Source organism: Ovis canadensis, chromosome 20 (genome assembly GCF_042477335.2).
Source record: "Ovis canadensis isolate MfBH-ARS-UI-01 breed Bighorn chromosome 20, ARS-UI_OviCan_v2, whole genome shotgun sequence".
Taxonomy (NCBI): domain Eukaryota; kingdom Metazoa; phylum Chordata; class Mammalia; order Artiodactyla; family Bovidae; genus Ovis; species Ovis canadensis.
In genome coordinates this window covers 41,393,655-41,420,890 of record NC_091264.1, presented here as the reverse complement: position 1 = coordinate 41,420,890, position 27,236 = coordinate 41,393,655, and the positions used below count along the sequence as shown (strand labels likewise).

Genomic DNA, 27,236 nt, shown 5'->3' with positions numbered 1-27,236 from the left:
CAGCCTCCCCAACCTCCCCCACCTTTGTGGTATCTTGCCCTTCTTTCTTTCCTCTGCTGATCTTGCCTTTTCTCCCATGACCTAACCCCTTTCTTCTCTGCCAGCTCTGCCTTTCCCTGCCCCTCAGTTCTTCCCGTCTGTGTTGGGTTGAAGGGCGGAGGGCAAAGGCCAGGTGTTTAAAGCCAGTAGCCTCTGTTGACTTGGGGGAGTTCCAAATAAGGGGCCTCATGGTTGAGAAGAAACTTCTAGGGGGCTCTTTACTTGGCTGCAGGGGGTGGGGGTGAAGGTCAGTGGGGATTTAGACCCCACTGAATTGACCAAGCTCCAGCTATGGGAGGAGGCTTATGGGAGGGGGCAGGGATGGGAGGGCTCTGTCTGGCCCAGCCCCTCCTCCCCTTTGCAGCCCGCCCACCAGTCTGAGTGGCTGCTGCTGAGGCTGGTCGACCTGAAGTCTCCCGGAGAAAGGCAAAGACAGGTGGGGAGAGAATGTCAATGGGGAAAGAGGGGGGGTCACTAAGAGTCTTAGAGTGGGTGTGAGTTGGAGGTGTTGTCTGAGTAAGGGGCGTGGGTCCAGGGTGTATGTGGTGGTGGGGTTGTGAGGGTAGCAGGAGTGTGCTTAAGGTGGGGTCTCCAGGTGTGTGGGTTGTGTACAAGGTGTAAAGGGGTGTAATGGTGAATATCTGAGATTTTGAAGGTAGGAAGATTAGGATGGAAGAGGGTACATCAGAGATAGGAGGGGCCTGAAGGGAGGTGGAGGGAGTGTGTCAGGCTGTGAGCTTGTATGGTGCTGCAGGGACCATGTATGTGCTGAAGGATGATGGGTGTTAATATATGTGCAGGTGCTGACAATCCTGGTGGCTAGTGCAAGTGTGCAAATGAATGTCCTGCCTGGCTTACAGGGCACCAGCAGACTGTTCTTGGGAGTGCTGGAGCTGGAGAAGTTACTAGCAGAGGGGAAGGGCCTCCATTAACCTCTTCTTGCCTGCAGCTGGCAGTCTGAAGTCAAGGAGAATCATGGGGTCCAGGGCTGAGCCGTGCACTGTCTTAGGCGGACTCTGGTTCCTCCTACTACTGATGACAGGCGAGGGGGCCAAGGGTGGAGCCCTCAAAGAGAGGTGACAACAGAGGTGGCAGGGCCGGGGGTGGGGCTTCACAGGGGGCAAAACAAAGTTGAGGAGGGGGATGAGGTTGTCATGTTTAGGGAGGGTGAAGGGGAGTGGGGCTCTGGCTCCCCAGGGCCTGGCCCACTCAGTGTCTCACTTTCTCCCACATGGGTGCAGTCAGGGGGTCTGCTCCAAGCAGACCCTGGTGGTCCCACTCCGTTACAATGAGTCCTACAGCCAACCTGTATATAAGCCCTATCTGACCCTGTGCTCTGGAAGGCGTGTCTGCAGCACCTACAGGTGAGGATGGGGAGCCGGGACCCCAGGGTTTCTCAAGAGGAACCCCCCAGAGCCAGGACAAGGACCCATACATAGGCCAACGCCCAGAGCCCGGTGCTGTGTTCCAGGACCACGTACCGCGTGGCCTGGAGGGAGGTGCGGAAGGAGGTGCGGCAGACCCACGCCGTGTGCTGCCAGGGCTGGAAGAAGCGGCATCCTGGGGCACTCACCTGTGACGAAGGTGAGGCTAGGGCTTCCCGAGCCTTAGGGGGAGGTGCGCCCCGCTGGGCGGACAGCCAGGCCTTCCGCTGGGTTCTGAATCCCACTTCCTGCACCCTCAGCCATCTGCGCCAAGCCCTGCCAGAACGGAGGCGTCTGCGTTCGGCCAGACCAGTGCGAGTGCGCCCCGGGCTGGGGTGGGAAGCACTGTCACGTGGGTGAGTCGGCTCGCCCTCCCTCGGGGGTGGTGCCAGGACCTCCCTGCTCGCCGTGGCGCCCATCCCCGCCCCGCCCCCGTCAGCCCCCTCCTCTTTCCGGTAATTAGATGTGGATGAATGCAGAACCGGCGTCACTCTCTGCTCGCATCGCTGCCTCAATACGGCGGGCAGTTTCACCTGTGGCTGTCCGCACGGCCTGGTTCTGGGCCTGGATGGGCGCACTTGCGCGGAGGGGGCCCCAGAGCCCCCGACCAGTGCCAGCATCCTCAACGTGGCCGGTGAGTGGGTGGGAGCAGGGGGCGAATAGAGGCAGGGCCGCGGCAGCAGTGACGCTCGCTCTCCTTGGTCCCAGTTCGTGAGGCTGGACCTGATGAGCGTGCCTTGAGGCGGGAGATTCGCGAGCTGCGAGGGCGCCTGGAGAGGCTGGAGCAGGTGAGTGGAGATGCCGGAGGCCACACTTGCAGAGCTGACAGGCCCCCTCCCTACCCCGCTGAGGTATCTCTTCCTTTCCAGTGGGCCGGTCAGGCTGGGGCCTGGGTCCGAGCAGTGCTGCCGGTGCCCCCGGAAGAGCTGCAGCCCGAGCAGGTGGCGGAGCTGTGGGGCCGGGGCGATAGGATCGAGTCTCTCAGTGACCAGGTGCTGCTGCTGGAGGAGAGACTGGGCACCTGTGAGTCCCCATGGCCCTCTCGGTGGGGACCCCCATCTCCCCACCACTGCCCCCAGCTCCTCAAGACACCTTTTCCCAACTCTTAAGTTTTCTCTTATCCAAAATCCTTCCTCTGCACCCACTCACCTCATACCTTCCCAGATTTCTGCACGTCACCACCCCCTCTTTGGGTACCCCGTTCTCCAGCTCAGTGGCGGTTCCACTTATTGTTGAGAGAGGCTGTCAATCTGTACAGCGTCCAGGGCCCGCTCTAGGCATCCCAGAAGTACACAGTCGATGTGTCTGCCTGTCTCCTTGTCATTAACCAGGCTCCTGTGAGGACAACAGCCTGGGCCCAGGCCTCAAAGGGCGAAGATAAGGAGCCTCTGCAGAGCCCCTGCCCTCTAATTTATACAGAAACTGGACTCACTAATCCTCTGGGATTGGCTGGCTAGGGAGCTGCAGATAAGGCTCTTTGCCGCTGAGGAGCCACGGACAACGGAAACCAGGCGAAGCTAAAGAATGGAGGAAGGCGGTTGCTGCCCTTGAATCCTCGGGCTAGGGCTGATGCCTGGGCAAGAACTGCTTTCTTAACTCCTTAACAAAAACAGTCAGAACGTGCCCAGATCTTGCTCAATCTTTATTCTTGGTTTCTCGCTGTTATCCAGATAATTAATAAAAATCAACCACGCAAAACTGGGTCCCACCCTCTCCTTTTGCTCCCAGCCCACCTCCCCGGTTTTGGGGGCACAGGTCTGGGGTGGCAGGCAGGGAGTGGCTACTGCCATAGGGAGGAAATGAAAACTGGCTCAGAGAGGGAAAGCCTCAAAAGAAAAGAGAAATAAATTAAAAGCCCTCCCCATCCCCTCCAGCCAGGGTTCAGGTCCTTTCCCCAGCTCCCCAGGGGGAAGTGGGTGCAGCACCTGTTAGCTGCTTCTTCCCCCTGTGCCCGGCTAGGATGATATAGGAGGGCTGCAGGGCGCTGGGGGGCCAGGACCACTGAACAACTGTACCCAGGGGATGGGTGGAAGCAGAAATGTGGCATCCAAGAGTGTGCTCAAGCCCGGGCACCTGGGCAAGGGCAGGGATGAGACCTCTGGGTGAGAAGAGTCCAGCCTCCACTGACAGGAGGCTCCACGGAAAGAAGGGAGAAGGTGCTGAGGAATGTTCCCAGGGTGAGCCTGGGAGAAGTATTCCACGCATCAGCTTCCAGCCACAGCGTGAGGAGTGTCCTCACCAACGGATGAGTCCACTGTGTCCGTGGACGTGGGAGTGAGGAATTGTTCCACAGAATGGATGAGTCCACTGGCCAACGTGAGGTGAAGTGGGAGAGAAGACCACAAAGGAAGAGGGTCCACTGGGGACAGAATGGAGTGTTCCTACCCTTGTGTAGGCTGAACCACTGAGGATGAGGGAGAGGCAACTGTCCCACAGACAAGATGGCGCAGGAGGCAGGGGTCAGAGTGGAGCCTGCACCAAGGCAACGAGTCTGTGGGGAGGGCGGCAGGGATGGGGGCAGGGAGCGGTGCTGTGACCACATTCACTTCAAAAGTCGAAGATTCCAAAGAGGAGAACAAGTAGGGAGAGGGCAAATGAGGAGCTCGGCCCGGCTTCAGGCTGGTGGGCTGGTAGGTGTGGAGAAGGTGGGGTGTGGGTAGCGGGGGAGATGAGAAGGGAGCTCAGAGCCGGGCCTCGCCCACCCCTCCGGGCTTCTTCAGATAGTCACCACCACCCCTGCCATCAGTGGAGATTTCCCGGAAAACAGTGAGCATGGAGTGCCGGACTCTGTCAGCCAGAGCTGGGACGTCGTCCGGCTTCAGCCCTTCTGTGGGCACTGGGGGCAGCACCCGGACCTGACACCGCCCTGGGAGGGGATGAGCACCGTCAGGGCCGTCTGCTGGGACTCTGCCACCTCGGCCTGCTTGCTGAGCTCTCCTGCTGCTTGCTCCCGTCCTCCACCTTTCAGTTCCCCTCCCTCTGCTGTGGGCAACTGCCACCTGCTCACTGAGGCCTTCCTCAACCCCAGTCCAGACACCTCAGTGCCCTGCCAGCCCTCACGGTCTAGCGTTTACTGCCGGATGCTCTGACTTTGCACACACAGGCTTATCTTCCCTGCTAGACAGTAAGGGCCCTTATTGGAAGGACGGAGTGTTACCGCCTAGCAGGGTACAACGCTGCTTCATAAATACATATCAGCTGATGTGGGGTCACATTACATGATCAGGTGGACATCTCACCGTTCTGACACTGACTGAAGTTCCTGCCTCGTGGGGATATCCCTCTAGCCTCTCTCATGGCCCTTCCAGCCACCCCCAATCCCAGATCTGCGCAGAGCCCTCACCCGAAGTGAAGCGGCGCTCCTTCTTGCAATAGAAGTCTTGATAGGAGGACATGACAATGGGCACAATGGGAACCTGAAGGTTGGGGGGGGTGGGGGGGAAAGCGGTCAGCCCAGAGCTCCCTTCTGAGGCCCCCATGATGAGCCTCTGCCAAGAGAGGAAGGGATGCTGGGGACTGCGGGTCAGGAGAAGGGGAAGTTGGAATCACCTGGGCCTGCACTGCGAGGTGGAAGGCGCCACGTTTGAAGGGCAGCATGGAGCCGTTGTGGTTTCTTGTGCCCTCGGGAAAAACCCAGACCCGTACCTGGGGGAGAGAGGGGTCAAGGAAGACACACATGGAGAGGTCAGAAAATGATTATGATGCTGTCATGGGACTTCTGAGGCCTGTGGATCCTGCACATCAGTTTACAGCTGTTCTACCCTCTAAGCCCCATTTCCCCAGGGTGACTTACATCCTGTGTAAGCAGGGTCTGGGCGACCTCAGACATCACACTGATGGCATCCCCAGTGCGCTTCCGGTCAATGAAGATGACTCCTGCCAGCCAGCAGGCCAGCCCAGCAGAGCCGGCCCACAGCAGCTCCCGCTTGGCAATGGGCACACAGCGGCCTGGCAGCACCTCCATCATCCCTGGGGCAGGGGTGGGAGCGGGGTGAGGATCAGCATCACAGGAAGGGGCCCACCTCAGCCACACTGCCAGGGACCAGAGATAAAGGAAGAGGTAGCCTGGGACGGCAGGGGGAGCCCCAGAAAGTAAGGGTGACTGAAGGTCTATCACCTTGCTCCTGAGGGCAGCGGAGTGAGGGTGGAGGACACCTAGGGGAGGTGATCCCAGGGAAGGTTCCCAGGCTGCTCACCAAGCAGGTCGAGGGAGCTCTGGTGGTTAGAGACGACGACGTAGGGCTGTGAAGGAGGGAAGTGGTGGGCCCCTCGTACCTCCACTCGGATCCCGTACAGGTATTTGATGTGGAGTAGCATCAGACGCAAGATCCTGCAGGGGTCCCATACGGCAAGGGGTTCCAGCGGGACCCGCTGGCATACATCCGCCAGCAGGGCTCAGTTCCCCGCCACCCTGCCATCTTCCTGGGCATCTTGGCAGTCTTCTCCCCTTCCTCGTCCCTGGGCTCGCTGTCTCCTGCATACTCACTGCCCTCCCCATCCACTGCTCGCTTCCGACCCTGAGGTTCCCTCCATCACCCCGAGCCCCTGGGACCTCACTTCATGTTCTCGACGTTGCGTCCTCGCACGGCACACACAGGGATGGCGAGCACAGCCAGGAAGAGGATCCAGCCGTTGTAGAAGGCCATCTTGAAGAAGTACTTGGCACTGGGGCTGCAGAACCACAGAGTGGGCAGCAGGAGGAGCAGCAGCAGGAAGAGCAGCAGCAGCAGAGTCCCCGCCCCTGGCCACAGCTCCATTCTGGTCACCTGCAGGGGGCGGGGCGAAGGGCAGTGGGCCTGCTTCCTGGAGGTGGGGGGCGGGGCGGCAAGGTGCGAGGCGAAGGTTTGGGGGACTGTGGGGAGCATTAACACCTGTCCAGGAAGCCTCTTTAGGAGGGGAGCAGTGGGGATGGGAGCTCAGGGCTGCTCTCCCACCCGTCCCTGAAAGTGCCAGATATATTCACACAAGAGACACACGACATGGACATCCACAGTTCACAGACACACGGCAATAAAGGGACATTAATAATAGCTAACACTTGCAGCCAGTAAGGCTCTTATAATGGTCTATCTCTCTGCTGTTCAATATGGTAGCCACTAGCCACATATGGCTACTGAGCACTTGAAATATGCCCTATTCTACACTGAGAGATGCTGAGAGGTATCAAATACATGTCAGATTTCAAAGATGTTGAATAAAACACAATGTAAAATATCCCATTAATAATCTTTTATATTGATTACATTCTAAAATTGTAACTTTTTGGACATTCTGGGTTCAATATACTAAGATTAATTTCATCCTGCTTTTACCTTTTTTATGTAGCTAAGAGAGAATTAAACATTACATACGTGGCTTACATTATAGTTCTGTTGTACAAGGCTGGTCTATATACTACGTTGCCGTTGCTGCAAAGTTGCTTCAGTTGTCTCCGACTCTTTGTGACCCTATGGACTATAGCCTGCCTCCTCTGTCCATGGGATTCTCCAAGCAAGAATACTGGAGTGGGTTGCCATGCCCTGTTCCAGGGGATCTTCCCAACACAGGGATCAAACCTAAGTCTCTTATGTCTCCTGAATTGGCAGGCGGGTTCAAGCCCATATACTATGTTAAGTCCTTAAATATGAAAATACACAATTTACATTTTAAAGGAAATAGACCCAGAGAGGTTAAAAAACTTATTTGAGGTGATATGACCCCTAAGGGTACTTCCTAGCTTAAACCTAAGCAGCTTGTGCTCCTAACCACTGGGTTATGCTGTTGTCTGTATAAACATCTGTACACGTGTACACACAGCACACAGTAGATACCATGTACGTGACAAAACACAGACAGTCTCAAGGGCTGACAGGCAAGAATAAAGGCTCTGTCACTAATGCAAACCCAGACACACACAGTCATATAAAGACCGACCTGTTCATGCACACATGCAAATTTATAATCATGATAGATAAAAGGATGGCAAAATGCATACCCAGTAAAACCCCTCTCCACCCAGGCAGGCTCCCCGCTCCCAGATTAACCCATGGACATACCTATGTCCATTAACCCTGCCTCCACAGACAGGCAAACAAATCCCACCAGCCCTCCCCCTGCTTCCAGCGACACTGGAGGCAGAGTGGTCTGGCAGGCAGTGTGCAAGGCCTCACCAAGTGGGAGGAGGAGGGCGAAAGAGTAAAAGGGTCATCGTACCACCTGCCCGGGAGAGGAAGGAGCTCAGGAGGAGGAAGCGTGGCATGCAGAATCTGTTCTCCAGGCTCTTCCTCCTTCCTCCACTCCGACCCACTGTTGGGGGCAGGGTCACAATTCACAAAAACGGCGTTCAGGTAAACATCTATCGCTCACATCAAGGCCAAAGGCACTCCCTTCCACGACAGAAGGACTGTGCTCCAAGGTAAGTCCACTGCCAAGGGTGAAGGTGACAGGTGATAGGGGAAACAGGACTGCCAGCTAGGAGAGCAGGCTCTCAGCGTGGCTTCATCCTACTTTCCCCACAAGCTGGAACCAGCGTGTCTGCCCTGGACTATGTGCAACAGGCTCCTAACTCATCCCTTTCGATCCATCTTCCACACAGCAACCACAGGATGTTTCCGTGACACCAATCTGAGCATATCTCTTGCCCAAAGGCCCTTCTGGACAGGCTGACTTTTGCTTACATCTTTGGCCACACCCCTACAAGTCTTTTTCACTCCAGCACACCGATAAACTGCAGTTCCTCAGACACACCATGATCTTTCATGCTTCTAGGCCATGATAGGCTGTTCCCTTTGGTGGGGATGTTCCTCCATCTCTTCACTTGCCTCATTCAGTTTGGTGTCACTTTTTGGAGCTCTTCCTGAACTCCTCCAGGCTCATCTTTTCATTACACTTTATCTTGATCACTGGTTCTCAAAGTGTAGAAATCCTTGGCCCTCACCCCAGATCTTCTGAAACAGGACTTTTGGGCACAGGGTCCATCAATCAGTGTTTTAACAAGCCATCTAGGTGAATCTGATATGCATGTAAGTCTGAGGACCACTCACTTCAACACTAAACAGCATGTAGTTGCTTGAGGTCACCTATATTTCCCTTCCTAGCCTGCAGGCAGCCTGATGGCAGGAACTGTCTTACTCCCAATGCCCAGGACAGAATGAAGCAGAGAAGATGCTCAATAAACATTTGCTGGACAGATTATAAGGATGTATATATACCCACCTAGTTGTAATTAACGGGACAACACTTCTGAACATGAATCAGATAGCTACCCTCTTGAGGACTATTAACTAGGAAAAGAAAAGGCACCAAGAAGGCAATGAACACACAGGCCTAACAGTAACCTATTCTGGATGCACACACACAAGACAGGGTCATGGTGACGGCAGAACAACAATCGAGACAAGATGGAACACATCATCTTGCACATACATAGAGAAACATACAGAATGGGGATTAACATGCCACAAGGGAAAGATGCTGGTGTCATCAAATGCGTGCCAACAGTGCAAAGAGCGAGGGACAGTTCATGTGCTTGGCAGGGCTGACCCTGCGCTGTGCACTGAGCTCCATGGACACAGACTGTGCACAGGTGCCAGAGATAATGTGCATGAAGAGATGGGGGTTAGCAAGGGAAGGTATATGGGGGTGGCTCTTCAGCAACATGGAGGCCCAGTTATCTTCTTCTCTGATACGTGATGTTCCTTTCCTCTGCAGAATAGGAAATGTCCAAGGATTCATAAGCACAATGGAGTGCCAAGGGAGTTAATGAGCATATTGCTCACAAAATATACTGCTCCCCAAATTATGAAATACATGTCTAACCAGAAGCACGTGAGTTGTGGACACGTCACATCAGCACATCATGGAAAGGGCATATACATGGGTGGTGTGAACCGGGGACTAAGAAAACACAGGTAGTCAACAGGCCAATCTGATCACAACCGAGTGTGTGCGAGTCAGTTAAGCCATGAGATCCCACACACGAAGGCGTCTGCATATGGCGGGACTAAACACAGCACCTGTGGGTCGGAACAAAGTAAGGTATGGTCTCTACATGCTAAAGTAAACGTGCAAATACATAACATGGGCAAGAAACACAAAACCACACAACAGAGGCAATAGATGAGAACACGCAGACGTGAACATGTCAAGACTGCATATGAGACATGGACATAAGATACGAGAGCAGGCAGTTCTGATGGAAAATAACACATCGTTTCTCCACAGCCTGTGGACAGCACTGGGCACACTGCCGGCATAGAAGCCATTAAACATGTCAAAGGCACACCCACTCAGTGTAGAAAACACGGCCCCCCACGAGGCATCTGTATGTCAGTAAGGGTCGAACACAGCGCCGAAGGCCACTGAGAAACAAGAGGTCCTGTGCCTACACAGAAACAGAGGTGTCTGAGGGCATTCCTAGGAAGCCAATTCTGCTGGGGAAAGGAGGGCAGTAAACTGCCTTCTGACTGCCACAACCCACCAAGAGTTATGTGGGGCTAAAGGGCACAAAAAGGAACTGGGAAGGTGAAGGGAATTTCCTCTCCAAGATCCCCTGTCCACACCCCCATTCACAGGGTGTCCATTTCTCCTCCCTCTTGTGTCTCTTCCATCCTTCCCCCCTCTCAGGCCCCCTCTCCTTTTCCCAGCAACCCTCTCCCCAGTCGGCCCTTATCCTTTTCCCATTAACCCTCTCCCCAAGCCAGCCCTCCCAGACCCCATCTCTCCCCCATCCCCTCCTCCACGTCCCTTTTAGCACCCTCCTCCCTCCTCCTCCCATCCCTTTCCTGCCCCCACCTCAGTGGGGTGGGGGGCCTGGGGGGCTGGCCCCCTCCCCAGCCAGGCTGCCGCAGCGGTGGTGGCGGGTGGCTGTGTCTCTGCCTCAGTCGGGGTGTCGGTGCCAAGGGGGCGACAGGATTTGGGGGTGTCCTAGCCCCGGCCGAAGGAGGGGAGGTGAGAGTGGGAGGCCGGGCCCATAGCGGTAGGAATGATGGGGGGTTGTCCCCTTAGCTCCCTCCCTCCCTCCCTTCCTGCTGTCTCTCTGAGGGCTGGGGCTGCTGCTGCTGCCGCTATCCCCCGCCACCCCTCCCCACGCCCGCTGATTTCCGGGGCTGGCCAGGAAGTAGGGGGCGGTGATGGGCGCCCTGTTTTGCCAATCGCCTCCCCACACCGTTCAGTTTTTGCCTAGCTCCGCCCCACGAGGGCTCAGCTGGTCTTTGCTTAGGTCTCTCTGGCCTTCTCTGATTCCAGCTGCATCTTTTTTCCTCCAACTTCCTTTCGGCACACATGGCTTGTGTGTCCCTTGCTGGTGTATTCCTTCTCATTCTCCATCAGTTCTCCTCATATTGTCAATTGGCTTCTTTTTTTTCTCAACTCCCACATCTGCTGCTTATTCCATCCAACTCCAACCCTTTTCCAGCTCCCTCCTCCTGTTCCCCATTCAAATTCAAATATTTATCAAGCACCTACTATATGCCAAGCACTGGGTTCTTCACGTCTCTTCTTTTTCTCTCCAGGGCTCGATGGAGACGAGATGTCACCCCACCTCACCTTCCAACCCTCATCTGATCTCTGCCCTTTGTCCCTGCCACTATCTCCTAGCAGTCCAGCTCCCTCCTCCACTGCCCGCCCCCCATCCTGGTCTTTGGGGAGAAGGGACACTCTCAGGCCCTTGTCCCTGTAGGCTGTACCTTACTTTCTTCCTTCGTATAGTCTCCTTACTCACCCACGCTGAGACTACCCGTCTCTGCAATATAGAAAAGATGTATGCTTTTTTTCCAATGGAAATTGGACATTAGGCTTAATTTCTTGAAAAAGTGAGGAAGAATGCTGTTTCCTCTGGGATGAGCATGCCTCCTTAATTTTGTAGTCATGTACCTAGCTCTCTCTCCACCATACTCCCATCATCCCCTTGTCAGGATCATCCCATCACTCTCCACTCCTATTGGGTCTCCTCTTCTCCCTCTCAATGACCTTTTCCCTAAACCTCTACACGTCGCCTGAACCTTAACCTCCTCTGCCACAGGCGACTCCTAATTTCTCATCTTTCCTCACTTGAGTCACGTGGGGCCTTTTTATCAGGATGTTGTTGAAGAACCCTCAGCTTGTGTCTGGCCTCCAGCCCCCAGTCACCTTTGCCCTGAAAAGGATGTAAAGAACACCGGTAACTCCAGGACTGTTACCTAGTTCTGCTCCTTGGGCTTCAGTGAGGGCCACTGACTGTAGAAGAGGCCCAAACTTGTGCGAAAGGCCCAAGCTCTGAAGCAGCCTGCCTAAGTCCCAGGGGTCCAGCCCAGGAGGAAGACCCCAGTTCTGCCGGGCACAGGAGAAAGAAGGGGCGGGTCGCCTAAAAGGGGGCGGGCCTTGCCTCTTGCACCCACTCACAAAGGGAGGGGGGCTAGGCCTTTTCTGCTTTTAAGATTTAAAACGGAGTCGAGGTCAACTCGTTCTACTATGTGCCACGTTAAAAAGGGGATGGGTCTTCAGTTCAGTTCTGCTCTGTAAATCACCTAAAGAGGGGCGGGCTGAGTCGTCCAGCCGAGGGAGATGGGTTAACACCAGCGCTGCAGATCGACGTTCGCACCATCCAAACGTCGGGCTAATCCTAGTCCTGCTCCCTTCTTCACTAAGAGGGAGGGGCGGACCCAAGTTCTGCTCTCTACGTCACCGAAGGAGGCCGAAGCCATTTTGAACCCTGCGACCCTAGTATTTGTCCTCTTTTCCGAGCTCGTCGCCGTCTTTCCCGATCTCGGCCAATCAGGAGCGAAAAAAGGAGTCCAATCAGTCGAGAGAGACCTCAGTCGGAGGACCCGGATGAGGACGAGCCGAGGCCTTTGAACCCCAAACCCCGCCAATTGTGGAGCAGTCACCATGGCGACAGTATAGAGGTGAAGGGGTGGGACCAGAGAAGGCTCAATCCTCATAGGATTGGCCCACCCCGTCCCTGCCTGATGCGCTCGCGCACTTTACCTAGCTACCATTTTCTGTCGAGTTGTAGCCAATCAGTTGCTTCGGAGCCAAACGCTCCAAAGTCCAATAGGAATCTGGATATTCTCTGAAAGAGGAAGTAAAAGAAAGACTGGGTCTTGTAGTGGGCGAGGTCTAAGCAGTCTTGAGCCAATTGCTTCTGGCCTTTGGTTATGACTGGCAGTTACTCAGACGAATAAAGCCCGCCCTAGCTGGGTGACAGGACGTATGGAGTTGTTACCAATCCCGTGGCATTGCCGACTAACTGTGACTGTGTCAGCCAATAGTCATTGTACAAGGGCGGAGCCGCGTGATCATCTTTCCGCCCTCGCCTTTTGGACCAATCCTTCCTTCCGATTCTGTATGATTGGCAGGCACTCAGGCCAATAGTGATTAGAAAACTTTGAAGCCTGCCCAAAGACCGTGGGCCGGAGGAGGTTTCTCGTTTCTCGGGGCGTCTGTATGTGTGTTTCGGGGGACTAAGGGGTACGCGGGGGACGAAAGAGTACCGGCCATGGCAGCAGCGGAGGAGGAGGACGGGGGCCCCGAAGGGCCAAACCGCGAGCGGGGCGGGGCGGGCGCGACCTTCGAATGTAATATATGTTTGGAGACTGCTCGGGAAGCTGTGGTCAGTGTGTGTGGCCACCTGTACTGGTGAGAATCTGAGAGGGGCAAAAATAAGTGGGGCTCACATCTATACTGGGGAGGTTGGGGTGGGGGTGCCACAGTCATACGGGCAACCAGAGGGCACATTTTCATAGGTGAGGCCTGAGGGGGCTTCTTGCGTCTTTTTGGGTATGTGTGGGTGAGAGGGTCACGTCTGTATAGAGGAGACCCGTGGAAAGTCGTAGGAACTAGGCGCCAACTAGTATGTTAAGAAATGGGGCGCAGGAGGTGGGTACCGCACATCTGTGCAGGTGAGACCCGAGCCACCTTAACCTCTGGAAATTGAGGGGTCTTACTTAGCTGTACATTGGAGGAGGAAATGGCAACCGACTCCGGTATTCTTGCCTGGAGAATCCCAGGGACAGGGGAGCCTAGTGGGCTGCCATCTATGGGGTCGCACAGAGTCGGACACGACTGAAGCGACGCAGCAGCAGCAGCTGTACAGTTGGGAACGGATTAGACTGCAAGGTTAGGGGAGATCTAGAGAACGAGGGATCACATTCAGGTGAGCTGTGTCAAGGGGTGGTATGAGAAACCTCCAGACAAGAGCACGGTGGAGTAGCAGCCCCCAAAGATTAAGGAATTGTGGAAGTAAGGTCTTTATTGAGCATAGGAGATAGGAAAAGGAGTAATGGGAGAAGGTAGGTGCTGGTAAAGGGGGTTTGGCTGGGGAGTGATGGCGGCAAGAATGAGAGGAGGGCTGAAAGGAGCCTGCAAAGGGGTGGTTGAAGAAAACTGGAAATTAAATTGAAAAGCAGAGAAGGAAGGGGTGAGGATTTGTATATGTATGGGGTGTGGGGATTGCGGTAGGGGAGAGGAGAGAGGTGAGGGTTGAGCCTGTTGAGAATAGATGTAGCCTTGGAAGGTTAGAGAAGCAGGATGGCCAAATTGGCTGGCATGGTAGGAGTTGTGGAAAATATGAAAAGAAACAGCAGGTAATACCTGGTAACAGCGAGGTGGGACTCTGAGGTTGGGTAGGTATCTCTTTTGTGTTTGGTTTCAACTGGTTTGACCTTTGTTTTCCCCCTTGCAGTTGGCCCTGTCTTCATCAGGTGCGTACTCAGAGGAGATGAAGAGGGAAATGGGGAGGTCTGAGGAGCTGGAAGAACCCTTCTGTGTACTGGAAACCACATTTTTTTCCCCCAGTGGTTGGAGACACGGCCAGAGCGGCAAGAGTGCCCAGTGTGCAAAGCTGGGATCAGCAGAGAAAACGTTGTCCCTCTCTATGGGCGAGGGAGCCAGAAGCCCCAGGATCCCAGGTAAGAGAGGGGAGGTGGTACTGAAAGAAAGTGGACACTTCTTTCTGGGGAGTGGGGTGTAGAAGAGGAGGGAATATTGATAGTCCCTCTCCTCTTCCTCAGATTGAAAACCCCACCCCGCCCACAGGGCCAGCGACCCGCTCCAGAGAGCAGAGGGGTGAGTCTTGTCTGATTTGTGTTCCTTCCTTGCCAAAGACTCGCCCAGTTTCCCACTGACCTTCTCCGCCTCCCTAGGGATTCCAGCCATTTGGTGATACTGGGGGCTTTCACTTCTCATTTGGTGTCGGTGCTTTTCCCTTTGGCTTTTTCACCACCGTCTTCAATACCCATGAACCGTTCCGTCGGGGTACAGGTAAGAGTCTGCCCTCAACTGCTACCAGCAAGTCCTCTGAATCCCCTGGCCTATGAGTGGATGCTTCTTTCACAGCTCTCTTCTCTCCCACAGGTGTGGATCTGGGACAGGGTCACCCGGCCTCCAGCTGGCAGGACTCCCTCTTCCTGTTTCTCGCCATCTTCTTCTTTTTCTGGCTGCTCAGTATTTGAGCCATGTCTCCTTCCTGCCCACCACCAGCCAGAGGAGAATCAGTATTGGGGGTCCCTGCTGACCCTTCCTTACTCCTGGACCCTCCCCACCCAAGCCCTTCATTTCTGTTGGCTAAGGCCAACCCTGGCCACTTTCCACAAGGATGTGTGGAGAAGGAGTGACATCTGTGCATAGGATAGGAGAACCTGTGCTCTGGACTGCTCCCTCAGTAGCGTCATAACTCCCAGCTCTGGGAGAGGAGGATGGACTAAAGACAGTGTCCGTCTCCCCTCTCTCCCGATCCTTTGCTTTCCACCATATTTCTTGATTTGATGTTGAAAGGTGGGCAAGGCTCCCTCTGACTCTTCTCCCATGTTCCCCTTGATTTAATTTAATTTTTCTCTCCCCAGTGTCTAATGTGGGTCCTGACTCTCAAGTGCTTCCCTCCCCTCACTACCTCCTTTATGACAAATTCAATAAACATGATGAGATGTATTCACTCTGCCTACCTTTGTCCGTCCCTCCTTCCGTTCAAGACAGGAGCATCTTCTCCCCAACTTGAGCAGATATTGGTGTGGTGTGGGGAAGCATGGGGGAGAGGGCATCACACAACACACACAGCAAATGTGGCAGGTGTTTACTCATCACTTTCTGTGGGAGGCTCTGGTTGTGGAAGAAAGCTGGGGGGAGGTGGGCTAAAGATTATACAGAGGAGAACTGGGCTGGGGCCGGAACAGACTGTGGGAAAAGAAAAGGGGCTGATGGATGGGGTCTGGCCGTGGGCTTCTCAAGGCCCTCCTGTGCTGCTCTCTGCTGCCTCAGGCTCCTCTGGCTGGTTCAGTTCCGCTCTCTCCTCCTCTTCTTCCTCCTGGTTTTCTGGGACCTTCCTGGGGAGGAGGGTTGGGGAGAATTCTACACACGCTTTCCAGCATGCCATCATTTCTTACCCCACACCTCTGCTTCCTGCCTGGAAGTTCTCAGTCTGAGGTGTCTGGCTTCCTCCACTCACCTCTCCTGTCCTTTGCGTTGCCGCCTTCGATGCCACACGATGAGCCCAATGAGCAGGGCGACTGTCCCCAGGCCTCCCAGGATCCCCAGGGTCAGGGCTAGGGTTTCCAGCCCTGGCCCTTCCACAGAGCCTGTATGGAGATAGGGATAACTGAGGGCCCAACCCCACCACTCACAGTTCCTTTCTGGTTGACCAGCCCCTCAGTCCTGTTGAGGTCTGTCTGCTTCTCTTTGACTTTATCCAACCCCCTCACCTGCAGTCGTCCCTTCCTCGCCTGTTTCTGGAAAACAAAGAAGGGAAGGCTTCAGTTTGGAAGAGAGGTATTTAGTGGGAATCCCAGTGAGCCCCTTAAAGGGACAGGCTGTTCTCTTGGGTTGTGTCGGGCAGAGGAGGCCTGGGTGTGGCTGCACTGAGGGGGCGGGGTGGCTCTTGGGGACAGTGCTAGTATAGGGTGGGGAACTGGGGCCTGCACTGTCCCTCAGCCAGCCTCAGGGTTGGCCTGGGATTCAGAGGGAGGTCTCACCGATGATGCTGACGCTGACAGCACGGCTCTCCTGGGGCCCATGGCTGGGATGGGTGGCCACACAGCTGTACGTTCCCTGGTCCTCAGGCCCTACCTCTGGGAGGAGTAGCACGGGGCCAGGGGGAAGGGGCAGGGGCCTGCCCTGGTTGGGGAAGGAGGGACAGGACACTATTAAATCCCCTGTCCACACATCCCATACTTCTGTCCTCGCCTCCACATCCTCAGATACCCTTGTACCTCCTCGCCTGCCTCTCCATGAACCCCTTGCCCTCCAAATTGCCAATTATGTATCTTGCTACCTGCCAGCCCCCTCTCGGGTCACTCACATCCTTGATCCAGTGGATTTGAGGTGGGGGCTGGGCGGGGGCTTCACAGGTCAAGGTCACGGTACCACCAGGAGCTACTGCTCCCCCTTCTGGCTCTACCACCAACTGGACTTCCTCCAGTGGCACAGCATCTGGGGGTGGGAAGGCGATGGGGTTGAGAGTCCTACCTGTGTGTGGTCCCAGTGGCCACGGGCTGAACCCTCCCCTTCCTGAGGGTCATATATTCTGACATGTGCTCACCCCCGTTGGGGCCCTCCCCACCTCGGCGCTCACTCGAGACCCTGAGCTGGATGGGGGCTGTGTGCAGGGCTTTGCGCCGGGGAAGGCCAGGGGTGAAGCTACAGGAGAAGGTGGGGTGGAGAGCTCCTCCCCGAGCTGGGGTCAACATCAGCTCCGAATGGAGTGTGAAAAGCCCTGTCTCCGGGTGTCTCTTGGTCTCTTCCTTCACGGACACTCCTGTGGTAGGGGAAAGCAAGGTGAGACATTCCAGGGTGGGTGTGGGAGAGGGCTCAGAAAGAAGGCAGCTGGGAGGGGAGATGCTGGGACTCACCTTGGCCATCAGGAATCAGAGTTTTCCCATCCAAAAGCCAGCTAAGAGTCCCTGCAGGGTAGCCCCCCTCAGATACACATGTCCCCACCTGGGGAAAAATCAACTTCATCATCTCTGGAAATAAGAGAATCCAGTGGCTCAGATGGTAAAGGATCTGCCTGCAATGTGGGAGACCCGGGTTTGATTCCTAGGTCATGAAGATCCCCTAGAAAAGGAACTGGCAAGCCACTCCAGTATTCTTGCCCTGAGTATCCCATGGATAGAGGAGCCTGGCAGGCTACAGTCCACGGGGTCGCAAAGAGTCATACACAACTGAGTGATACACACACACACATACATACACAGAGCTACACTCCCCTCCCATCCTCAGGACCCCTTTCCACATCTCCCCTTTTCATCCTCTACCTTATTGGGGACACCAGCCATGAGTTCAGAGGCAGGATCAACAATTTCTGGCTTCCCAGGAATCTCTGAAGGAGGGAAAATTCCTATCAGAGGCCACAGCTTTGAAGATTCTCACACCATGGGTGTGGGAATGGGGGCAGCTGAAGTCAAGTTCTCCCAGGCCAGGGCCAAAGAGTCAAGGGCTGGGGTCGAAGGCTTTTCCTTAGATGAGAGGTGGGTGGTGAAGAGGTCCTGAGAACCCTTACGATAGACTCGGACTCGGTAGTTAGACTTGGTCTCCTTTCCGCTCCGGCTCGTTGCCCGGCACCGGAAAGTCCCCTCATCCTGGATCCCAACAGCCGGCAGGAGGAGGGAGCCGTTGGGGAGGACCCGAGCCACGCTATCCCAGGGGTCTCCCTGGGGAGACAGGACCTTCCAAGCTTCTGTCCGGCCTGTGTTCTGGGGGTAGAGGAGAGGGGCCTCAACAGTGCAGACCCTTGGGGAAAGGACTGATGAAGAAGGGAGGTGGGCGAGAGGGGACGCAAATCTCACTGGTGTCCCCAGAAGTGGAGAGACAGGAGCCCCACTTACCAGTTTCCATTCCAGCTGCTGGGGTGGTTTCTTGGGGGCTCCCTTACAGTTCAGCACCAGTGGCTTCCCGATCCGGGCTGTGATGTTTTGGTCCCCTGTGACTGCCCCTGGGAGACAGCACCACGATGGAGAGCAGGGAGATGGGAGCTAGCAAGACTAGAACAGGGAGGATGAGGGAGACTGGAAAGCGGTACCCAGGTTCCTGGGAAGCTAGGGGGGAGATTTGGGGACGGGGCGGGGTGCCCTCTGCCGGGAGGGCTGGCGGTGGGGGAGTGGCTCACCCCACAGACTGAGGACTAGCATCCAGGCTCCGACCGCTGCCCCTGCTGCCATCCTGCTCCCTTCCCAGGCTCCTGGCTCTGTCTGCCCCTTGCTGCTGTGGCCACCAGCCTAGGTGGGGCTTGTACCCTCTCCCCTGCCCCCATCTCCCCCGTCCTGTCCCGTCACAGGGAATGCTAGGAATTCAAATTCAAGAGTCCTTCAGGTACTAGGAGAAACAATTGTCACCCCACCCCAGGGCACTACCAGCCTCTGGGCACAGCCACATCCATGGGGGTGGGGAGTGCATCTTCTAGGGTCTCTCACCCCTCAGGACCCCCAACCTATTCCACCAGTCCACCGAAGGCTACTGGATGACTAAGCAAGGTTGCCAGGCAACAGGGTTCAGGCCTGGCTGTTTCCCAGGAGGCAGGGGTGAAACCTGGGGCCTAGGTGGTGAGGGAGACTGGAAGACCTGGGTGGGGCAGGGAGCAGGGAGCAGCTACTTAGGGTTTTCTGAGAAAGAAAAAAAATTTTTTTCTGCGGTTTCTCATATTTTTGAAAAGAATTCTCAACTAAACCCAGGAAAAAAAGAAATTTCTTTATTTAAAACTGTGTTTTTTTTTTTTCTGTGAAACTACAAGTTTACAAGTGAGGAGAGAACTGCCCCCAGCCCATGCCTCCCGCCCCCACCCATCACACTCCCAACCTGCCCCCCCTCCCCAATCCTGCCTGGATCTTTGACGGGAGGGGTTCCCCACTGTGACAGTCTTATAAACGCCTGAGGATGTTCGAGGGGTTCAGATGGTAGGGTTCAGGGCCGAGGGTTGGGGATGGTGATTTTACCTTCCCTCATAACCTGGCTCTTTGCAGCCTCCTTCCTCTCTCCCCCAACCCTCTTGATTTTGGACTAAGAAAAGAGATACCTCATACCTGGGGAAACTGAGGGCAATACACACACAAACACCCCAAACCATATTTAACGTATTTGGCAATAACCCCCTCCCCATTCTTCCTCCTCCAATCTGTAAATAATAGTTTTTTTAAAAAAAGGATTTTAGAGGTGCCATTTGCTCAAAATTACTGAGTCCTGCCCTGCCCAAGGGATGTAGGAAGAGGGGGGATAGGCCGACAGAGCAAGACCGACTGCCTCCATGCTAAACGCAGCAGAAAGCTGCCCACATGAGCAAAGGACACCTAAGTGACTTTATAAGCAAAGGAGAACACCTAAGTGATTGTGTGTGTGTGTGGGGGGGGGAGCAGGCTTGATGCCCTGCTAAATGTTACTTCCTGATGGACAGGACTGGAGCCAGGCAGGCCTATTTGTTCCCCTTTCTCTTATCATGACCCCTTTGGCTATTACCCCTAATATGGGAAAGCAAGAAACTTAAAAAAAAAAAATCAACATTATTTATAAAAACATCTACTTCCCCAAACTAAATTAAAAATTAAGAACCACCACCACCACCACCAAAACACCCCAAAATCAGAATGAAAAAAACTACAGATGGAACCCCGGGATAATTTTTCTTTCCTTAAAAAAAAAAATTCAACCCCAAAGCCCAGTCAACAATTCCCTAAAGTAGCAGAAACTCCCTCCGAGGTAGATATCTGAGTCAGACACTCTCGTCCACCGAGCGATTCTATTGGTTTAAGATGAGCTGCGTATGAGGTAATAAAAGCCGTCTGGAGGGGCAGGAGGTGGGGGGGCACGGGGGGCGTGGCCCATGTCCTCTGTCCAGAAGTCATGTCCCCATTTTTGGCATCTCTGGTTGGGCAGGGCTGGCGTCTCCACAGATCCCAGAGCAGATAAGTGGGGTGGGGGAGGGAGAGTGGGGGAGCCCACAGAGACAGAGAGAGAGACAGAATAGTTGCCGGTGTGTTTATGAGAGAGAAAAGAGAGGAAAGATCTGAGAAATAAGGTGTGTGTGTGTTTCTGTGAGAGAGAAAGGGGGAGAAAAAAAGGAAAGAAAAAAGGGGTAGACAGACCCCACTCTCCCCTGAGGGGACCCCATCTTCCCTGCCATGTCGTCGGCACCCTCAGCACTGACAGAATCTGGCCGGGGAGGGGATGGCCCCGTCTGGCCTTCTCTTGTCTTGTGCTTCTCCCGTGTCTGGGTCTCCTCCTCCGGATGCCTGCGTCCTCTTCAAGAGTTGCCTTGTGAGCCCCCACCCCTGTGGCCCTGAGGGGCAAGATCAGTTGGAAGTGTCCGAATGAACGCTCCCTGGTCCCTCTGTCGGGGATGTCACTGAGGACGGGGTCACAGCCTCCTGCCAGCCGCCATTTGCCTGGGAAAAAAAAGAGACAGACAGCTGGGGTGGGGCTTTGAGAAACCCAGCACAGGGGCCAGCGCTGCCAGGGAAAAGGCACCCCACCCCCATCCTGGTGAGAGGTGAGGAGAGTGGCTTCAGGGGCTTACTCACCCTCATTTCCCGAGGGCTGTACATCTGGCCTCCTCCGAGGTTATCCCCGTAGCCCCCTGGCCCCATTGAGTGTCGGAGTGATTCCACCTGCAGGCAACAGGGGAGGACAGGACTCAGTGAGAGGCCTCAGAAGAAAAGACTTTCATATCCCAAAATAGGGAAACCGAGTTTGAAAGAGCCCTACTCAAGGTGCGATGGACCACCTGACCTGGGAGGCAGAGTAGGAATCTCCGTTGAGCCCGGGCATCCCCAGAAACATGTCACCGGATCCTGAGAGATTGAAAGAGCCGCCAGAGCCTTGGGGGAGCAGAAGGGGAAGTAGGGAAGTGTAACAGAGCCTGTGATGGCAGATGGGAGACTCCTCACAGCTTTCAGTTTTCAGAAAATGCCCTGGACTAGCTCGGAGGAGGCGCACCACCATACCCAAATTATCCACAAGACGACATGGCAACACTCAGAAGGAGCAAGCTGTTTCTAAGCCTCCTCTGGCCACTTGCTGGAAGAATGGCAGAAATAACTTCACTGCAGTGGCCTTGGCCCCCTGATATCCCCACCCATCTGACCAGCTTGGTCCCTCTCACCCCAGAAGGCCCCCTGTTTCTGCTCTGATCCTGCCTGGGCAAGAAGTGGGAGCAAAAGCAGGAAGTGTGCAGAAGGGCCAGCCAGAGTGGCAGTGGGATCCACCTGCGGAGGAAGGGGGTGTCGGGGAGCTGGTACGGCTGTGGCCTCCCTGGGTGACCGACACGGCGGTCTTCACGGCATAGATGTTTGCCTCCTCTTGGAACTTTCCTATGTTTTTCTTATAGCGAATCCGCTTGTTGCCAAACCAGTTGGAGACCTGCGGGGTGGTGGGCAGAAAGCAGGGTCAGGTGGGAACCTGTTCCTCTGTCAACACCTTAGTTAGAGCTGTGTGCCCTGCAAACACCTCCCCGAGCCTCCCCGGTACCTGAGAGACAGTGATTCCGCACTTCTTGGCGAGCTCCTCCTTAGCCTCCTCACTCGGGTATGGGTTACTCAGGTGGGAGTAGAAATACTCATTCAGAACCTCCGTGGCCTGTTTGCTGAAGTTACGGCGTTTCCGTCTATAGAGGAGAGAGGGGGTGATGAGGAGGGTGCTGGTGTCCTGGCCGCACCATCCTGTTGATTCACTTCAGAGGGCGCCACTGTCTCGGAGCAGAGTGTTGTGCTGCGCAACACGGTGGCCCCGAGGCTTGGAGAAGAATGGGAAGGAGCTGGGTGCTGGGTGCTGGTTGGGGGCCCTGGGCCCCACCTGGCGTCCAGGAAGCGGGAACGTAGGATCATGACGGCCTCGCAGGTGCTCTGCTTGAGTTGCATCTGGATGGCGCTGAACTTCCGGTGGATGATGCTCACCATGCGCTCCATCTCCTTGGGTGCCACGGGCCGCGTGCGGCTCTGCTCCCTCAGCAGGTTCATGACGTGGGTTGTGAACTCGTTGCACGCCTGCAGTGGGGGCCCCGAGGCTTGGTGAGCAGGAGCCCTTTGGCCCTGGGCATCCCCCTTAAAGGCCTCTCCCTCCACCCACTCTGGCTTCTTCTCCTCACCTGCTCATATTTCTCCAGCTCTGAGTGGTAAATGTGGCGGATCTGGGCAAGTTTGCTGCGATAGTCCGAGTGTTCGATGGAGTTGTCAGGGGACACTCCGCCCCCGGAGGCTGCAGCTGCTGCCGCTGCAGCCGCTGAGCCACCCCCTTTCTCAGGCCCAGCCACACCCTCTGCCAGAAGCATGTTGTCCAAGCGCATCAGCTGTGGATCCACAGGCTCCTCCTCTTGGGAGCTTCGAATGCTGAGGCCTAGCGTGCAGGCGAGTGGACTTAGGGACCCAGGGACCCCACACCCCAGCTCTCAGCCCTCCTGGAGACCCAAGTCTCCAGGTGTGGGTTCCCACCCAAGCCCCCCTTAGCAATCTTCCTGACCCACACTTTCCTCAGGGCCCCAAGTTGTCAAACTCTTAGCCTAAGTTCCACAGGGAACAGGGTTCTGTCCCCAGAGTTGAGGAATCGGAGGAGGGAACTCACGTACCAGTTTTCTCCTTGATTTCACACAGGACGCTAAAGAGAGCAGGCTTCATGCGGTGGCAGTTTAGGGCATGTTTCCTTGGGGAACGGGAGAGAAAAGTTGAGAGGCTATGGAATTGTCAAGGGGGAAAACCAACCACAGGACGACACACCCACGAGGGTAAGAGAGGGGAGCATGGGAATAGGGAGGTGGTGGGAAAATCTGTGGCAAGAAAAAGCAAGGCTGGGGGCCGAATGAAGTCTGGGGGGTTCTTAGGAAGAGTTCAGCTTCCATGCGGAGACAAGGGGAAGCTGCCTGGCTTTGGCTGGAAGGAGGGAAGGTGCCGCCAGCTAAAGGCACCATGGCCAGGTGGGGCCTGTGGGAGACGGTCTAGAAAGGTACAGAAGAGGATGTGGGAATGACTGCAGAAATAAGGGTGACTAGGTAGATTTCAGAGGAAGCCAGGAGGAGGCCGAGGAGAAGGAGGAGGAGATCAGAGTCTGAGGTGCCTGAGGGGGTGAGGGGTGCTGAGCTGAAGTGGGGAGTTCAGTATAGAGAAGTGTGAAGGGTCCTGGGACTGAGCAGGGGCGGAGGGTGCCTGAGGACCTTGGAGGCTGGGCCCTGGGTGGAGAGAAATGGTAGGAGCCCTGGGGAGGGGTCTGGAGAGCCCTAGGAAGAGGGTGGGCTGGAGAGTTAGGGGAGCAGAGAGCACAGCAGGTTTTTAGTCTGGGAGTCAGAAGGGGTCTCTGGAGATGGAAGGATGTTCCAGGGGAGTGTGGGGTGGTTAGGGAGCGGTGGAGGGTGAGACCACCTAGGATCCCCTTTTCAAAGGTTTCAGGGGCTGGGGGTGAAGGGAGGTTTGAGCGGGATCGCTTATCTTGGGGTTCCCGGGAGTAAGGAGAGGACAGCTGTAGTATCCTGGGGAGGGTCCTGAGTTGGGGGCTCCCAGAAGGTTCAGAGACTGTGAACGGGGCTTCTGCTGGGTCTGTGTGGGGTCCCGGGTTGGGGGCACTCACTTGGCCTGGGCCTCGTCCAGGCTCTGGTCGGTGATGGTCATTATCTGCTGCAGAATGTCCCCGATGTCTTGCTTCCCTCGGCCTCCCGGGACCCCCCCGCTACCCCCACCGGGGTCTCCGCCACCGGGAGGTTCGCCAGGGCCCCCAGGCTCCCCACCCACCAATCCAAGGCCCCCCCGGCCCCCGCCTGGAGGGGGCGGCCCCAGCAGCCGCTCGTCCATAGTTGGGGGGGGGCCCTGAGGCCCCCTCCCTGCTCCGCCCCTCCCCCCCGCCTGGTTACTTCCCCCCCAAACTCGCTGGGGCCGCTGCTCCCTCCGCCCCAACCCCCGCCCGTCTCCCCGGCTCCCGTCTCTCCCGGGGGTTCACCCCGGCCCTGAAGGGAGACCTGGGGTACCGTCTGGGCCCCCCACAGGAGACCCCGGCCCCCGGCGGCGGAGAAAATGGAGCCGGAGAGAGAGAGGAGGCCCAAGCGGGGGTGTGTGAGAGAGAGAGAGGGAGGAGGGAGGAGGGAGGAGGGGGGAGCGAGGGAGGGAGGCTGGGGGAGGGGAGCCGGGGAGGAAGAGGAGGGGAGAAGGGAGGAGGAACAGGGAGGAGCTGGGGGCGGAGAGAGACGCACAGAAACATAGGAACTGAGACCGAGTGGAGGAGGGGACGAGGGCGGAGACTAGCCCGTGGGGAAAAAGAGGGAAGGGCCCAGGGGCTGGACTTCTGTGGCCTTGAAGCGGGGGCGTGTTGGAGGCTGGGGGTTCTTCCACCCGGGTTCTGAATCCGGGATCAAGCTGATGACGACCCTGGCCGCTGGAATGCCTGGGTTCACAGACAGCTTAGTTCATATTTCTTATCCTAATGACTCCCCTCCCTGTTCTACTTAATTAAAACCAGGAGAGGGGGGCTGGGGGGGATAATTAGGGAGGTCTCCAGCCGCTGCTTAATGAGCCAGTAATTAACCAGCCAGGGAGGGGAGCTGGCCTCTGGCCAGACTCGGGAGAGCGGGCAGCCTCCGGCCTCACCTTCCTACCCTCCACCCGGCCACCCCAGACACCAGTCTTCAGTCCAGAGGGGGATCACATTTATTCATATAACCAAACATCAGACAGTTCAGAACAGCAGTGGGGAGGGAGGGGGGGCAGGGCTAAATGTCCTTTCACAGCCTGTAGGCCTGGGGCTAGGGGGTGCGGGTGATGGAGATGTGAGAATGGTCTTTATGTCTTGCCGTGCCCTCTCTTCCTTTCTTCTTATTGGGAAGGAGGGTGGAATTCCCAGGTCAAAACCTTGGGAGATTTGCCGTTCTTTTGGGAGATGGAGGACAGAACCCTGAGATCCCACCTGGTAGCTTGACTACTGGGGTTGTTCCCACAGCTCAGGACGGAGACTCTCAGGCACTCCCTGAGATCAGAAGAGAGGGTGAGGTGTCCCACTGAGGCTGGGATCCTCTCATAGCCTCATAACACACTTGGTTATGGCGGGAGTTATTATCCATCCTACCTTGGCTATTCCTAGGCTTTGAGACTTTCGCCCGCTCCACTTCCCAGGAAAGGTGGATGAGGGTGATGAATATTGAGATTTCTGCTGGGTCTTCCAGTCTCTGGTGCTCCTCCCCAGCAGGGGTGAGGGCATGAGTGGGGCTGCCCAGCTTTTGAGCCCCAGGAATGCAGAGGGGGTGGTGGGGGCTCAAGTCTCAGCAGGTGTGTGTGGGGGGCCGGGACCTTTGCTCCTCCATTCGACCCCCACCCTGAACTCTCAGCAGCAACTCCAAGAGCTCCTGCCCCCCTGGGGGTAGAGGGGGCTCTGACCGCTGGGCTTCCATCCGCTGGCACTGGAGGAGTAGAGGAAGAGGAGGTTGATGGTGAGGTTTTAAGAGGAGCAGGCCTTGAGAGGAGGCAGGGCTGGTGTGAGGGGCATAAAGGACACCAATGATGTGGGGATAGGGAGAGTAGGACCTGGCGAGGGGGCAGATGCCTGGGGAGAAGGAGGGGTAGGACCCAAGAGAGAAAAGGGGCCAGAACCAAGAAGCCTGGGTCTTGCCTTCTGGGGGGAGGGGCAGGGGTTGTCTCACCTGGTGACTGATGATGGTGCTGTAGAGCTGTTCTCTGTCCTCAAGAGGCCGGGGCAGGGCTCGACCTAGGCTTGGGGGGTTCTTGGGGGGATGGAAGGTGGCTCTCTGCTCCTCTAGGCGGCGGGACTGGGCCTCTGCTACCAGGTCCAGGAGGAGCTCGGTCTGCAGGGAGAGCAGGGAGGCCGAGCGGGGCCCCAGGGCTGGGGAGAGGAGGCGGGGGCTCAGATCCAGGGAGGTTGGCAAAAGGAGTGGTGTGTGTGTGTGTGTGTTGGGGGTGTCAGGGCTACCAGGGTGTGATGGGGAGTTGGAGAGGGTTGGGGAGAGAGCCCCTGACGGAGTGGGCCTTGGTAATAGGATCAGGAAAGAAGTGTGTACCAGGTCAGGGAGCTCCCCAGAGCGGGGCTGGGGGTACCTGTAGGGCGAGTCCCTGGAGGAGGAGGGGACGGAGGGGCAGACCTCCAAGGCCGAGTGCTGGAGCTTGCGGGGGGCCAGCCATGCTCATCCTGATGGGGGCCCTGATGCTGAGAGACATCCGTTCCGGTCAAGTGGGGGTGGGGTGGGCAGAGGGCTAGGCCAGCAGCCCACTTCCTCTGTGTCTCTGTTCCTGCCTCAGTGTGCCCAAACCCGTCCAAGTCCCCGGCGTCCACCGTCACTCAGTCTCTGCCCCAGGTCCTCTCACCTCTCTCTCTCCCAGTGTCAGCCTCCCCAGCCCAGTGCCGAGCTCACCTGCTCACCATCCTCTTCTTCCTGGGGTCTCTCAGCCTCCATACCCTGGAGGGGAGAAACCGATGGGGGAGGGGGTAGCTGGGATTTGGGAGGAGGGCCGGAACCCTGAGTTCCTGTGGGGAGTAGGGGCCGAAAGGGGTGGGGGTGAGCCGGGGGCTGGATGCCTGGGTACTGAGCAGGAAGCTGGGTTCCTGGTCAGCCCCCCCACGGGCCCCGCCCATCCCTGTCAACTTCCTCCAGTTCTCTTTTCCCACCCAAACTGCTTGCTTGACTTCTCTTGCCCCAGGGGAGCAGAGAGACTGGGAAAAGCTCCTCCAGCTGCAGCAGTGGTGGGGGTTCAGAATGGGAAAGGATTTTTGGCTTTCTCATCTCCAGAGCCTCAGTAGCCCCCTAAACCCCAGCTGTGTTCCCTCCACCCCCCTCCTCCCCTTCAGATCTGTCAACACAGGAACTAGCTACAAAGGAAGTGGTTTCACTCTTCAGAATCCCCCCAACCCCCCCACCCC

At 56.3% G+C, this 27,236-nt stretch overlaps 6 protein-coding genes across 15 annotated transcripts; 2 read left to right on the top strand and 4 right to left on the bottom strand.

Annotated features, from left to right (window-relative positions):
- The first annotated feature begins 191 nt into the window (after positions 1 to 191).
- On the top strand, positions 192 to 3,161 carry EGFL8 (EGF like domain multiple 8). Of its 2 annotated transcripts, none has more exons than XM_069562889.1 (9): positions 192 to 475; positions 989 to 1,115; positions 1,281 to 1,403; positions 1,511 to 1,623; positions 1,724 to 1,819; positions 1,927 to 2,097; positions 2,172 to 2,251; positions 2,333 to 2,486; positions 2,795 to 3,161. In XM_069562889.1, exons 2-9 carry the CDS (start codon positions 1,015 to 1,017, stop codon positions 2,842 to 2,844), a joined length of 888 nt encoding a protein of 295 aa, XP_069418990.1. In that variant the 5' UTR covers positions 192 to 475; positions 989 to 1,014; the 3' UTR covers positions 2,845 to 3,161. The 2 variants fall into 2 exon arrangements, with proteins under 2 accessions (XP_069418990.1, XP_069418991.1); XM_069562890.1 differs by having other exon boundaries at positions 206 to 475; positions 900 to 1,115.
- On the bottom strand, positions 3,093 to 12,594 carry AGPAT1 (1-acylglycerol-3-phosphate O-acyltransferase 1). Of its 3 annotated transcripts, none has more exons than XM_069562888.1 (7): positions 11,948 to 12,594; positions 6,021 to 6,229; positions 5,660 to 5,793; positions 5,257 to 5,432; positions 5,013 to 5,108; positions 4,807 to 4,879; positions 3,093 to 4,329 (listed from the first exon to the last, which is right to left on the bottom strand). In XM_069562888.1, exons 2-7 carry the CDS (start codon positions 6,218 to 6,220, stop codon positions 4,145 to 4,147), a joined length of 864 nt encoding a protein of 287 aa, XP_069418989.1. In that variant the 5' UTR covers positions 6,221 to 6,229; positions 11,948 to 12,594; the 3' UTR covers positions 3,093 to 4,144. The 3 variants fall into 3 exon arrangements, with proteins under 3 accessions (XP_069418989.1, XP_069418988.1, XP_069418987.1); XM_069562887.1 differs by lacking the exon at positions 11,948 to 12,594 and adding an exon at positions 10,236 to 10,555; XM_069562886.1 differs by lacking the exon at positions 11,948 to 12,594 and having other exon boundaries at positions 6,021 to 7,227.
- A 66-nt stretch (positions 12,595 to 12,660) lies between these two features.
- RNF5 (ring finger protein 5) lies at positions 12,661 to 15,356 on the top strand. The gene is made up of 6 exons (XM_069562897.1): positions 12,661 to 13,058; positions 14,104 to 14,122; positions 14,217 to 14,329; positions 14,432 to 14,486; positions 14,564 to 14,681; positions 14,775 to 15,356. Exons 1-6 carry the CDS (start codon positions 12,919 to 12,921, stop codon positions 14,870 to 14,872), a joined length of 543 nt encoding a protein of 180 aa, XP_069418998.1. The 5' UTR covers positions 12,661 to 12,918; the 3' UTR covers positions 14,873 to 15,356.
- A 118-nt stretch (positions 15,357 to 15,474) lies between these two features.
- Positions 15,475 to 18,665, bottom strand: AGER (advanced glycosylation end-product specific receptor). 3 transcript variants are annotated; one of them, XM_069562872.1, is made up of 11 exons: positions 18,517 to 18,665; positions 18,236 to 18,342; positions 17,911 to 18,103; positions 17,666 to 17,730; positions 17,261 to 17,348; positions 16,951 to 17,166; positions 16,711 to 16,841; positions 16,385 to 16,526; positions 16,115 to 16,141; positions 15,862 to 15,991; positions 15,475 to 15,739 (listed from the first exon to the last, which is right to left on the bottom strand). In XM_069562872.1, the coding sequence occupies exons 1-11, from the start codon at positions 18,566 to 18,568 to the stop codon at positions 15,640 to 15,642; spliced, it is 1,251 nt and encodes a 416-aa protein (XP_069418973.1). In that variant the 5' UTR covers positions 18,569 to 18,665; the 3' UTR covers positions 15,475 to 15,639. The 3 variants fall into 3 exon arrangements, with proteins under 3 accessions (XP_069418973.1, XP_069418974.1, XP_069418975.1); XM_069562873.1 differs by having other exon boundaries at positions 16,972 to 17,166; XM_069562874.1 differs by having other exon boundaries at positions 16,984 to 17,166.
- A 1,457-nt stretch (positions 18,666 to 20,122) lies between these two features.
- PBX2 (PBX homeobox 2) lies at positions 20,123 to 25,523 on the bottom strand. Of its 2 annotated transcripts, none has more exons than XM_069562871.1 (9): positions 25,434 to 25,523; positions 22,957 to 23,030; positions 22,480 to 22,727; positions 22,188 to 22,378; positions 21,864 to 21,999; positions 21,602 to 21,755; positions 21,126 to 21,214; positions 20,918 to 21,004; positions 20,123 to 20,782 (listed from the first exon to the last, which is right to left on the bottom strand). In XM_069562871.1, the coding sequence occupies exons 2-9, from the start codon at positions 23,003 to 23,005 to the stop codon at positions 20,690 to 20,692; spliced, it is 1,047 nt and encodes a 348-aa protein (XP_069418972.1). In that variant the 5' UTR covers positions 23,006 to 23,030; positions 25,434 to 25,523; the 3' UTR covers positions 20,123 to 20,689. The 2 variants fall into 2 exon arrangements, with proteins under 2 accessions (XP_069418972.1, XP_069418970.1); XM_069562869.1 differs by lacking the exon at positions 25,434 to 25,523 and adding an exon at positions 23,949 to 24,562.
- Positions 25,001 to 27,231, bottom strand: GPSM3 (G protein signaling modulator 3). Of its 4 annotated transcripts, none has more exons than XM_069562893.1 (4): positions 26,731 to 27,231; positions 26,417 to 26,525; positions 26,005 to 26,204; positions 25,001 to 25,764 (listed from the first exon to the last, which is right to left on the bottom strand). In XM_069562893.1, the coding sequence occupies exons 1-4, from the start codon at positions 26,770 to 26,772 to the stop codon at positions 25,627 to 25,629; spliced, it is 489 nt and encodes a 162-aa protein (XP_069418994.1). In that variant the 5' UTR covers positions 26,773 to 27,231; the 3' UTR covers positions 25,001 to 25,626. The 4 variants fall into 4 exon arrangements, with proteins under 4 accessions (XP_069418994.1, XP_069418997.1, XP_069418992.1 ...); XM_069562896.1 differs by having other exon boundaries at positions 26,417 to 26,519; positions 26,731 to 27,183; XM_069562891.1 differs by having other exon boundaries at positions 26,005 to 26,166; positions 26,731 to 27,168.
- Positions 27,232 to 27,236: the final 5 nt, after the last annotated feature.